This window comes from Danaus plexippus (genome assembly GCF_018135715.1).
Source record: "Danaus plexippus chromosome 16 unlocalized genomic scaffold, MEX_DaPlex mxdp_23, whole genome shotgun sequence".
Taxonomy (NCBI): Eukaryota; Metazoa; Arthropoda; class Insecta; order Lepidoptera; family Nymphalidae; genus Danaus; species Danaus plexippus.
Genome location: NW_026869851.1, coordinates 630,764 through 644,732, shown reverse-complemented (window position 1 = coordinate 644,732; position 13,969 = coordinate 630,764). Strand labels below are relative to the sequence as shown.

The following is a 13,969-nucleotide window of genomic DNA, read 5'->3' as shown; positions in this document are numbered from 1 at the left end:
TATAACGTCAGTTTAATTTTATAATTCATTGAGTTGTTATTTTTCACTGAAAAATTATTTGGAAATGTGGGTGAATTATAAATAATTAGTTTTACAATCAGAAATTAAATTGGAGTTAATTTTGTAATATAATAAATTTATTTCACCAATCTTAAATTATTATTTTAAAACTTTTATTTTATTTATATAATTAACTTACATATAATATTTAAATATACATTTATGGGATTCATAGCAATCATTAACTACCAATATAGGTTCAAAATTCTTATGAATTGAATGAATCTGTTGCAAAGATAAATACCCTGTAAGATGATAACGTCAACACTCAAATGTTATTAGATTAGTTCTGTCATAACACCGTGTCAGAAGTGTTACCATTTTTAAATTAAAAAATGTTGTTTAGTGATATTTGCGACATAGAATCACAGTAAATTATTTTTTAGTAAATAAGTGTGCATCATGGGGGAAAAATATATTTTATCACTTGACATTGGAACTTCAACAATAAGATCCGTTATATACAATACTCAAACCGAAATTTTGGGAAAAGCTGTAGATCAAGTAGGATTTTTTTTCTTTTAAATGTTGTATTATATTTTGATTTGTTTTATATAAATGTTTGTTTTATTGTTTCTGGTTCTATTATTCCGGGACAATTTTTAAAAAACACTTGTTTCTCACGATTTCTCAGACGTGCAAGCTAACTTTCTAAATTTATTGACCTAATTTTTATACATTTACGGACGATATCATTGAGGTATTGTTTTCATTTTTATGTATAACGTATGTTTAAGGTAACACTTCATTATCCAAGTCCAGGATTTGTTGAAATTGATCCTGATGAGTTATGGAAGTCTGTTGTTGGTGTTGTCAACAAATCATTGCAAAGTAAGTTTAGTGAATTAACAGTTACATTATTATAATTGTTTACTTTAACTGAATTCATTTATAATCAGTGTCATTACTCTTTAAAATATTTTTTTAATAGCTATATCTAAATTAATTTATAGATAAGATAAAATTGTTGTTGCTCTGTCATAAGTCTATACATAAAGTAAATGAATACATAATAATATAATAAATATGACAATTTCTTGGATAAAAGGTTGAATTAAACTTACAAAAAAAAAAAAAAAATTATATGTGAAATAATTTCCACTCTTACAATAGTATAATTAAATATTTTTAGATGCAAATTTATCTGCCAATCAGATAACAGCCATGGGTATATCAACCCAAAGAAGTACCTTTATAACCTGGTCCCAGGACACAGGGAAACCATTCCATAGATTTATTACATGGAAGGATCTGAGGGCTGACGAATTAGTTAAGCAATGGAATGATTCTTATACTTGGAAGGTAACTTTTATACAAGTGATTTATAATTTTGTTTTCAAAAATTATTCATTTCGAAGTCTTAGATTTAAGCGTGAATCCTTTTTAAAAAAATGTTTTATTGAACATCCTGTATAATTAGATTACTTTTCTATCTTCATCCATTCCAATTGTATAGGATACACAATTTTAAAATATAAATATATTTTGAGTATGAATTATTACATACATTTCATTTATAATAATATTGCTTTATAAGACCCAATCGATCGATCGTTCGATTGATTTCATATTTCAAATAAACAAATATTTTAGTATTAATTAATTTAATATCATCATAGTATATAGAATATTTGTTCCAGTTTATAAAAATTAGTGCCTATGTTCTGTTCATGATATCAAGGAGCAAGAGATTCAGGGCGGGTAGTGTTTTCAAGTTCTCAAATAACCAGGTAAGTGATTTTAATTGCACTTTTAAGATATAATGATGATTTGACCAAACTTACAAAGATACTCATATCATAGAGAAGTATTATGGTATGTGTATGTCCATTTTAGTCAGTGCTCTAAACTACTAAACCAATTGTATGAGAAAAGATATGTATGTAATTTTTTTATTATTAACTGGTAGTTAATACAAACATTTTGATTTGATTTTAATATTTCTTTTGATTTAAAATACAATGGTTCTACATTTCAAATTTAATTAAACAATTACTTATAAACTCACATATAAATATGATTGTTTCTTATTTATTACAACAGTACAGTACAGTACAGTACAGTGTTTTAAATACTGTATCTCCACTGATTGAAAAAAGGGACTTGATGACAAATATATGTATATTAAATTGCAACGACGTTATAAAATAGAATCTATATTAGAAAAATGTTTTATAAAATCTTAATAATATACTCGTCTCCGAACAAATGACTGAAATTATTTCGTAATAAATCCTTCTCATCAATATATATTTATCCATTGAAAACTAAAAATGTTTGATTTTATTCTTAAATATTGAGAAGTAATATCCATAAATCAATTTCTTTATTGTTTGGTTTCCGCCAATGTGTTTAGACTTTAGATGCATATATTAACTTAACCTGCGAAGCCAACGAAACGTAGGACATAATTAGATTTCCTTCAGTTCTAACACGAGTCATTCATCAAAACAATAGTGTTACAAAATACGTATTTGTTTTTATGCCCTTTGCCAATTAAATTATCACTTGTTCTATTTATAATAAATAAGTTAATATGTTGTTTACGCACTATATTTAGACTAATGGCGTTCGCGCCAAAATTAATTCTTTAGAATTTAGACGCTATGGAAGTGTTGCCATAGATTTTATTTAGCATATTAATAAATAACTACGCTTAACGTAACGCCTAACAATAAGTTTACAATTCTTATACTTAGTGTTAATATTTAAAAAGATATATGAGATTTTGTGTTCTCTCATTGTTTTATTAGTTTTCAATACAGTGTAATTGTCTACATTTAACGGAATGTTTTGATTTTTTTAACATAAAATATATAATTTGGTTTATTTTCGTATATCGTATATCTGTACAATATATATATATTATTTACAATATTAGTATGAAGAGATACATTTCTCATAGTAATAGGTATTCTAGTTATAATAAAACGTCATACATTGTTTGAATTAAATTGTTTGAGTATCATATGGTGGTTACTTCAATTATGTATAAGTATCGAGAAAAAACACCACCAAAGGTCAATATTTAACTTTGTTATAAAAAGTTAACAAAACAAGTTATAATTATCTGTAGGCATTAATATTCAACGATCAAGATAATGTTGAGGTTTACTTACAACACGAGTCAAAGTTCGACGAAATTAAATATTGAATTTGGTACGAATAAATAATAAGCCGTACGTCGATTTCACTTTTAACACAACTTTCGAAATTTTCGGTTTTAACCAATGTATTCATATGTAAATATAATTACATACAGACGAGTACAAACACAATTACTATAGGTTTTTTTTTCTACTTTTCTCTTATACGATGTTATTCGTCTATTATACTATGAGATAAAATTTTAAATTTTATTTACAAAATAATAATTGTCTATATTCACAACACTAATACCTATTTTTCATTAATATTTCATATAAAGAAATATGATATTTGTTTTGTGTAATAATAATGATATCAACTACACGTATATAAAATTATTAATTCAAAAATTTGTACGAATTGATCGATATGCTTAATACAAAGACATGGCCGATGACCTTCATACTAATATTATCAAGAGAAAAGTATACGACTATGTTTGTTAATTTTTTTTTGTCGGAATCTTAATTAAATACTTCGTCAAAACACTTGATTCCCTTTTTCCACGTTTTTCCCTGTATAACATGTCAGGAGGTTTTTATTTTGTATGAAACCACATAACAAAGATGTTGTTACGATTTTGTCTCTACAATTTCAATCAAAAAATTTTTCATCATGTCTCTGTTGGCTCAAATCTGAAGTCTACTCGGGAGAAGACGCGGGTTAAAGCTTGTTATTTTTATTATGAAAGTTGTATAATAATATAGTGTATCTTTCTGTTTTAAATTTCAATTATTATTTTAAAAGCCAACAAAATCATAATAACTTCTTCACATAAAGATAAAAAAAAAACCTTAATAGAACAAGTTTTTATTTTATTATTTTTCATAAAGGTATTTAAGTTTAATTATCTGTTCAAGGTTCAAAGTCACAACTAATTATTAAAAGGCATTTATTTATTTTTTACCAACAACATTGGCTTCCTTGTTCTTAAATAATATCCTTCATTTTTTTTTAATCGCTTAGTTTATGTATACTTACTTGCGATCGAGTTTTGATAGTTATTCCTGCTGTACTTACTACTTTGGGTAGTAAAATGTCATGTGTTGCCTACGTTAATATAAAGATACTTTTTAAAGACAATTACCATTTGTATTTATGTTCACCTATTTTATTAATCCTACTTCTTTTTGTAAACAGAACAAAAGAAACTATTCTTATTAAGACTTGAGTAGCAAAGAGATAACTAATTGGTTATAATTGAATCATGTTTAGATAAACATAAAAATAACACTGATACTTAAGTAGATATTGTTGTATTTTGTTACTGGATATTGGATCAAAAAAAAATTCTATTTGTAATATTGCAATCATTTAATTTTCTAGTTATTTCGTCCAGCGATGTCTGTGCATAAATACAATAGGATTAACAAACTTAGACACTTACTTTAACCACGGTAATATTAATACAAGAGCTAAAAGCGACAAACTTCCATACATCTATATATTCTTACAGACAATAATGTATGTGTATAATATAATTATATGTAAAGCTTTCTTGCCTAGAATTGTATAAAAAAATATTTATAGATTATGCATGTATCAAGAATTCAAACAGATAATGAATGAAGACGTAAAGGAGGTCCATTTAGTTTGAAAAGGAATTTTACGTACGATTTTAAATAATAATTAAAAATAAACAGAAACATACTATATGTTATAGTATTTTAACTAGTTAACTGTCATTAATCTGATTTATACGAAAAAATAATTGTCATATAAAAATTATAATTTACTCATAAATTTCATTATGAAGCGTAAAATAACAGAAAAGAATAATAATAAAAAATATAGATTAAGTTGAAAACTTCCTCTTTTTTGAAATAATTCAAAAAGAATTTGTTCTCCGTGGAACCGTAACCAACAAACTTTGAGACTAATTAATAGTAATGAGATCTAAGATTTTCGCGAGTTTTATTCATTTAAATAAAACTAATATCTTTCGGATAAACGACGCGCATTTTTATTATTTAAAAAAGTAATTAATAGTGTTAATAATAAGTAAAAAGAAATATCGAAATCGGTTGACAGTAAATTATAATAAATAAGTAAGGCAAGTCTTGCTACTGGATGTTTTAAAAGTGGACATAGATTTTAATGTGACTTTGTATTGTTCATATTAAAATATACATACGTTTAACATATTCTGTGCAATAAAATGTTGATTTAAAATACAATATTATGTATAAAATAACTTTATATAAAAACTTTACGTAGTTTTATATGCGTAACAAAAATTTTATCGTCTTTCCATCAACAGATTAAACTTTAGTTTATATTGGTATTACTTATCTGTGGCATAAAATTGTGAATATTTTTTTTTTAAGGTTAACCAAAAAACTATTCCTTTCTAAAGTCGGTTGAATGTATGTGATACATTTTGTTCTTTTCAGACTACGTTAAGATTGTACTGGGCTCTCCATAACGTGCCGGCCCTGAAATCTGCTATAGAAAACAATGACGCTATGTTTGGGACATTGGACACGTGGTTGTTGTATAAAATGACAGGTAATTATAAATAAATACAGATAGTTCTAAATAAAATGGCGTCCGCTGGATAATTATGTATGATGATTATACATCGTGATGCTGATTACGTAAATGATATGAATTCATTATAAGTTTATAAGAACCGGTTTATATGTAAACGATGAGATGGTTTTTATGATTAAATATATTATGGTTTAAAATATTATTTCACGCAAGAGGGAATCGTACCTACAGCTTTTCTATCATTTCCAAACACGTTGTCCTTATTCTGTTAGTGTTGATGGATTTTTTGTTTAACATAATTATTTGATTTCTTATATTATAAATATCGAAAACATAATTATAGAGATATTATATTTATATTGGAAAATGTAAAGAAGCAATATTTTAATTTTATAATTGAGTAAAAACTGTATTTTTAATTGAAACTAAGTATTTAAGCTTAATGTTAACCTTCATGTTTTAATGATTTCTTGGATTCTTTGATATGATTAAAAAACTACATTAATTTTTTTTTTTTTTTATAATCCAATTAATAATTGTTTTGTATTAAGGTAACAGGATCCACATGACGGATGTTTCATCAGCGTCAGCGACGGGTTTCTTCGACCCTTACACCATGCAGTGGGCTGGGTGGGCGATGGCCATATTCGGTATACCCATGGAAGCCCTGCCGGAGGTAGTGGACACAGCCGGGGAACACTTCACAAGCACCGCCCCCGATATATGGGGGCATGCGATACCCATACGGAGCTGTGTACGATCCGATTTAATGATTAAAATTAATATTCTTCTAGTAAATACGGGATAGATATTTTTTTGACGCGAGTGGGTTCAGAATCTGCAGCCCCCGGAATATTGAGAAAGCAAGCGGAACGCGATATATTTGAGGTTGACTTCAATAAATAAATAAAAAAATACTTAGTAATTTTATAGTATGTGACACGTAATAAGTAGACATAAAAACGTATAGGGTAAATACGCTATCCTGATTAGACTGTTTACTTTCTACTTGAATGTATCAAAAATATTAGTGTGACAGAACATACTTAGGCAATTCCTTGTTTTTGTTGAGGTGTCATTTAGGATAATTACCAGTCAAAAATCAAAAAAACACCAACCATTCGGATCTCATTATCATAACGTACAGTGACTAAATACTTAATATGAAATTTTAACTGATTTTTACATTGCATTTTCATCCATTGTTTATTTAATTTTAGGTAATGCTTAGGTATTTTTCTATTGCTAACCTTCTTATATTTAGCTGGCTTACTCAAAACGTGCATTATTATTAAATAAGTAAGGTGTGTAAAACAATATATAAATCCAGATAGCTGATCAGACGGCTTCAATGTGGGGCTCGTGCTGCTTCAGCCCTGGTGACGTGAAGCTGACGATGGGTACTGGAACGTTCTTAAACATTCATACGGGAGCGTCACCTCACACATCCTTGACCGGCCTATACCCTGTGGTTGGCTGGCGTATGGGAGACGAGCTGGTGTTCTCCGCTGAAGGCGCCAATAATGACACCGCCAGTATCATAAAATGGGCACAGAATTTGGGTGTGTATAATACTTTCAGAGTATTATATTATGGAATTATATTGAATTGGATTTTATTCTAATCGTGGTAATTTCAATTATTACGGCAAGTATTTCTGTGACGTCATCACATTGAAACGAATGTTGCATTCTCGTATTCCTTACAAAAAAAAAGTTGTAAATGATCTATGTGGAACATTCCATTTCATTTTTGATCGAATATGACTTATGATTATAATTTTGTACTATAACAAAGGTCCATAATTATACAGCCAATGTATATGAAAATTATAAACGTGTTAACTCATTCAGCCAATGTTGAATTTGTGATGTATATTTCTTTAAAAGTCAGACAAATGAATATGTCATTGGTTTTATTTAAATGTATACAAAATCACCGCATAACAATTTTATGAAGTGTACTTATGCACTTTGGATTAGATGCTGTATATAATTTGATCTTTTTTATATTTAGATTTTCTATAAAATACCAATATTAAGTAAGATAAATCTTAATTAAATTTCCATACTCGAAATTATTATTGAAAAAAAAATATGATGTACAAAATCTACATAAGTAATTAAACATTATAATATTATTTATTTTATAATAAACTAGGTTTTTGCCCGCGATTTCGTCCGCGTAAATTTCAGAATTAGTAATTTATAGCTTTTACCCGTGACTTCGTCCGCATTGGATAGTTTTTTATGTATAGTAGTATGAAAAGACCTGAGCTGTACTTTTTTGTCCGTATGTTTGAATTGTGCCGAGATGGGATGAGGCCATATTAAGTGTGATTGTCATAGGTTAGGTTAGATTAATACATTTTAAGAAGAAGATAGGTTACTGCTATACATTTTTATATACGATGTTTTTGTTTTTCTCTCCTTGGCCAGAAAAGTAATTTTTCCCATGGGATTGCGTTGTATTCCCGCGGTCATAAGTAACTCATGTCCTTTCTTAAGTCTCAAACTATCTCCTTACCAAATTTCATTTAAATCTGTTCAGTACTTTAGGCGTAAAAGCGATCGGCCCGCCTGAATTTTCCCATGGAAATGCGTCATTTTCCCGGGGTAAAAAGTAGCCTGTGTCCTTTCTCGGGTATCAAAATATCTCCATACCAAATTTCGTGCAAATTGTTTCTGTAGTTTAGTCGTGATTGAGTAACAGACAGACAGACAGTTACTTTCGCATTTATAATATTAAAAGTATGGATTTCAATATGACAAAAAAATTCAAATAATTTTCGTTTAAATAATGCGTATTAAAATGTTTCCGTTTCCCATTTCCAGGTCTTTTTGACAATCCTCAAGAGACAGCTGACATAGCGATGTCTGTGCCGGATTCAGACGGAGTGTTCTTCATACCGGCGTTTAGTGGTTTGGGTGTAAGTTAATTTTAATACAATATATACACTATTTTAATAATATAAAATGTTTAAAATTTGGAATATGTTATTCTTTTTATTTTTATATATGAATTTCTTATGGGTTAACTGTGAACTGTAGTCGTAATCAAATTGATTGTTATTAGTATATAACATTATCACACTGGCTGGAAATAGACTTTTAAGATATGTCGCGATAGAAAAAAAAAATATTTTCAGCTGTTTCATTTTAATTTTGGGAATATAAAAATCAAAATCTGTTAGACGTCATTTTGAAATCGACTTTAAAAAATTGTTATATAAAGAGCGTCATGTAATCACTATGCTTATTTCAAGGTCGCATCACACTACATGCGAAGCGTTCAACGTTTCTTACCCGATAATTACTTTTTATTATTTAATGATTAATTTTCCAGCCTCCCTACAACGACTGTACCGCTGCATCAGGATTCGTGGGTATGAAAGCTTCCACTACCAGAGCTCATCTAGTCCGAGCTGTGCTGGAGTCGCTAGCGTTCAGGACATCACAGCTGTACACCTGCATCAGAACCGAGACCAGCTACCAGTTTGACACCGTCAGGTAATATTTATAAACAATGAGACTGGGCCTTCGCGAGAATTCATTTAAATGAAACTAATATTTTGCACATTACTACGCTTTATTTTATTATTTTAAACTGCATACACCTTAAGTTTCCGTTACTTTGCAGTTACGTGAATATCTGTATAATCACCTTAGTATATATTTTTTATAATATTACTTATAATGTTACTCAAAAAAATCTACTACATACTCTACTTTATAAACATTAACACAGGTTATGTAATTTTTTTTAACCTTTTATATATATAACTAGCTATATCAGATGTAGACTATGTGATGTAAGGAGATTTTTTTTTTATTTGTATATTATTAAAAAAAATCTTATACTAAAATAGTCTGTGTTGCTCCATACATCATCTACTTGCCAGTCGAAGTCCCGTAAATATTAGTTCAACCGTTCCATATATGTATATATAAACCGTAACATAATGTGAAAAAAGTTTGTATATTTAACGTGTAAACATCCACTTTCTTTTAGTTAAAAGTGGTTATTTTAAAATTATAAAAAGACAAAACATGTTTTTTAATTTTTTACATACATAAATTTAGAGATAGCTTTGACAAATTTCTTTATTGAGATTTTTTTAAATGTAAAAGTTTAAGTTGACGAAACTCATCATACGGCCATTGATTTTGTTCATAATCTACTTATGTCTATGCACTTTTCTTTATGTTACAAATAAAAAATCTATCTATCTTTGTTACCTTGAACTAAATAGTAAATACTAATGCAAAATTTTATAACCAAGATTTAAACGAAATATTTATTTATATTGACAAGAAAACCTGGACTTATAATTTCAAACTATTAGTTTGATATCGCCAATCCGCCTTGAGCAGGCGTGGTGATTACTGCTCTAACCTTCTCCGTGTGAGAGGAGGCGTTTGCTCAGCAGTGGGCTCCTATAGCATGATGATGATGATGATTAACAATTGACAATAACCAGTAATTCTGTTTGTTTTTTGTTTGGGATATACATTTTTCCCTTACATATCATGTTAGTATTAACAATAATCTAACAACAAAACAGAGAACCATAAAAATTACCAAACAGCCTTTAACCAAATATGATCACTCTTGTAAAGAAATGTGTTTGGTATATTTATTTTACTAAATTTATTGTATAACTATTAATAGTTTCCTTTGGAATAATTAGTAACACATCAAGTCATCAAAGTCTCATCAGCAATACTAATTTATTATCGAATACCAAATCGACGTACTCGTCGGACAGCATTATTTAATACACTGCCGATGAGCACAAAATATGGAAGCAACTGCTTAGTAAATCACTTAGATACTACCTATAATTCTTATTTTCTCACTTAAACATATTCAATATGAAGAAGCCAGAAAATAGAAAGGCTTTTAAAAAAAAAAGCTACATTTAATTTAATATTAAAACACACAAATGCATACACCCACACCTACACACGCACACACACTTATACATTCGCACACACAAGCGCACAAACACAACGAACAGTCTTGCCTATTAGTATTGTGATCCGAGATTAATTAATAGGTATTTAAGTTACGTTTATATATACAAATTTTCTGTAACTGTGTAATCCTGTATTGGTCTTAGTATTGTTTAGTAATTTTTCATAATGTCATTATTATTAGCACTGTTGGATTATCGAAATAAATAAATCTGTAATTTTAATGACGTTCCGAAAAAACAAATGTCAAAATTGACATCTGTCAACATGAATTTTCTTGTATTAGATGTCAGTATTTTCAAATACATTATATATAGTATAATTAATTAAATGTTTTGACTTAATAATATTATTATTTAGATTGGATGGCGGCGTCTCCAACAATGACTTCTTATCCCAGCTGGTGGCGGATCTGACCGGACTTACAGTGGAGCGTCCCGTACAGGTCGAGATGTCTTCATTAGGATGCGCCCACATTGTAGGATTACAGCTAGGTATACATATATAACACATATATTCTATATAAACTTTAATTATTATTAATTTATTTATTTTTATATTCTTATAAATATGTATATAAAATTTCATGCGCTCTAGGTGGAGACTTGTGAGGTTTTGTTACATTTATCTTTGTAGAGTGTGAGAAACTAAGTATGTTAATAATATATTACTGGGCTGAAAGTATATATATTGTGAAATTTTGGTTATAACTGTATTATAATATCTAGTATTATTATCAAAAAAAATCATTAAAGGAAATGTAATAGTTTTTTTTTTATTGGCATCTACAAATTGAGAATATCACATTGTCAATTTAATAATTCTATATTAGATCGAATACAAATAAGACCTATCTTTGAAAGTAATTGGTTTGTTAATATTAAAAATTTTAAGGTATCTTCACATCAAAGGAACAGCTGAAGTCACTCCGGAAGGTTGGTAAATTGTTCACTCCTAGGGCTCATGTGAAAAAATCCTACGAACCGATCATAGAGAAATGGGAAGATGCCGTCAAAAGGATGTGCGGTTGGTACAACAATGACAGAACAACACAGAGTAACACACAGAACAATTTGAAGGTAAAACTAAAAAAACAGGGCAAATCCAAATAGCGGTGGCTTCTATATGTGCTCCTGTTTATAACGTGCGTACCCTTGTATAGATGATATCCGGCCATGCTCTATATTAGGGCATTGCTTCGGAAGTTGTTTTAGGGTTGTGCGTCATAATCTGTGTATAGCACTGAATAGCAACGCTTAAAGTGTGTAAAAGACTTTATATATTGATTTGTAGTTATAGTTATGGATTATATTGTATTGAATGTAGATTAGATTTGTCTTATCTAAAAATGTTCTATAGGAAAATAGAAGTTTCTATAGAAGTAAATAGTTCATATAAATCGGTCTTTATATGCATTAATTGATATATCTGATTAAGAATACGTAGTATGGATTTGTTATTAAATAAGTGTATTTTAGTGAATAATATTGTTTATCTGCCAAATGTCCTATGAATATTGTATGAAGTAAAATATTTTAATATAAAACTTCCGTGTGACATAATACACTATGATTTTATTGCCACAGATGATAAATTATCATGTAAATGTCACCTTTTTATGTATACTGTGTATATTATCTGTGGCAGTAAATTTGTCAGTTGATATCAAAAAGTGGTTTTGAATATTTAACTAGAGATTTATTTAGCCGATTTTATATATTGATGAAACTTTGAACTTTTTAGTATATAAATTTAATGTAGTATATAGCTTAGTGTTTAAGTAATTCGTCTAATGTCAGTTGGATTTTAATCTATATGATTTTATTAATTCTTGCCTCAATACGGGTTTGTGATAAAGACGTTTTTATATCTCATACTATAAAAATTATGCACTTCCCCTGTCGACATATAAGATTACAATTCATGGATCTCATTGCAAATCAATATTTGGCATTTAATAATATTTGTATCAATATACGTGAATAAAAATCAATTTGATGAAATGTAAACAAACGACATTAATTTAATCATAAGTTATTTGTGAGTAAAACATTCAAAATGGTTATTGAAAAATGAATCTTATATGATAGGACATAGATTTCATAATAAAAACTAACTAGCTAAAGACTGCTGTTACAATGACTGCGAACGGTAAATAAAACTAAAACTGACAAAATATTTGAATGGTCTATGAACATTTTAAATTGAATAATTTTATTTCATTAGTACAACGGTTGGTACTGAAATTAAGATATTAAGTAAAAAAGAATTTTAAGTTACACAATTTAAGTTACATTTTCGTATGCGAAATTAAGAATTGTATTCGTTATAGAGATAAAAATATATTGTGATAAATTTAAAGACATTTTTATTAATAATTTATCACGATACTTATGTTAAAAATATTCTCTCATATCATACAACGTGCGTCATATCTTATAAGGTGATAAGTGAAATTGTAATCCGTAACGGGTGTGTTTGAACAACGTATTACCTACTAAGATCCATATATATGAGCTGGTGTGATCGAGTGTTAGGTGAGAATGGCGAAGGTTGTAGTACTGTTGATACTGTTATTGCTCGTGAAGAATATAGTCGGCTTACCAAAGGATGGCTTGAATTTATATCCCGAGGTCGTAAAAACCAGACACATGGTCTGGGAGGGTAACGATTATACAGATTATGATTCTGGGGTAAATTCTGAGACGACTTTCATTCGAGTCGAGAATGCTGTCTGATATGTTTCAACCGAATGATTTGTTTGGTGAGATCGATATGAAAATGTCACGCTGTGATTTGGTAACCAGGAAAGTTTTGAAGGTTTGACTGCGGATGAAACTACTATGAAAAACTCAATATGATAAGGCTTTAGTTTATGAATGTAATATATGTTTGTATGTTAAATTACTATTAAGATATTGTTTAGACTTGTGATGTAAGCCTATTTTAGAAGCTTGGTTAGGATGTAAGAGGTTTTAAATGAAATGTTCTTTAAGTTATGATAATGTTTTATTACTGTTATTAATTTTTTAGCTTTTTTTTATCTGTTATTCGTTTTTTTATAAATGTTTTAATTTTCTATTTTTTTTTGTACTTGTGTATTATGTTTTCTATTGGAGATCGTAAGGTATCTGTACTGTAATTAATGTAAATATGTATTTTTAAGTGTAATATTATATAAATTATCAGTTGAATAAACTAATTATATTACAATTTTTAGTTTTATTTTTTATTACCATCTTGCTGTTGTCGTTGTCTACGTAGTATAGCCTTAGACAACGAACTACCTTAGT

General features: G+C 28.4%; 1 protein-coding gene across 2 annotated transcripts; it reads left to right on the top strand.

Annotated features, from left to right (window-relative positions):
- The first annotated feature begins 354 nt into the window (after positions 1–354).
- Positions 355–13,889, top strand: LOC116771969 (putative glycerol kinase 5). 2 transcript variants are annotated; one of them, XM_061528109.1, is made up of 11 exons: positions 355–564; positions 798–891; positions 1,193–1,362; positions 1,701–1,790; positions 5,601–5,715; positions 6,252–6,454; positions 7,031–7,262; positions 8,535–8,629; positions 9,046–9,209; positions 11,037–11,170; positions 11,571–13,889. In XM_061528109.1, exons 1-11 carry the CDS (start codon positions 463–465, stop codon positions 11,786–11,788), a joined length of 1,617 nt encoding a protein of 538 aa, XP_061384093.1. In that variant the 5' UTR covers positions 355–462; the 3' UTR covers positions 11,789–13,889. The 2 variants fall into 2 exon arrangements, with proteins under 2 accessions (XP_061384093.1, XP_061384094.1); XM_061528110.1 differs by having other exon boundaries at positions 426–564; positions 1,216–1,362.
- Positions 13,890–13,969: the final 80 nt, after the last annotated feature.

Coding starts and splice junctions, on each gene's coding strand:
- LOC116771969 (XM_061528109.1), top strand. CDS start 463: ATGGGGGAAAAATATATTTTATCACTTGACATTGGAACTTCAACAATA. Junction 8,630..9,045: donor CGGCGTTTAGTGGTTTGGGT/GTAAGTTAATTT, acceptor TTAATTTTCCAG/CCTCCCTACAACGACTGTAC. Junction 11,171..11,570: donor CATTGTAGGATTACAGCTAG/GTATACATATAT, acceptor AAAAATTTTAAG/GTATCTTCACATCAAAGGAA.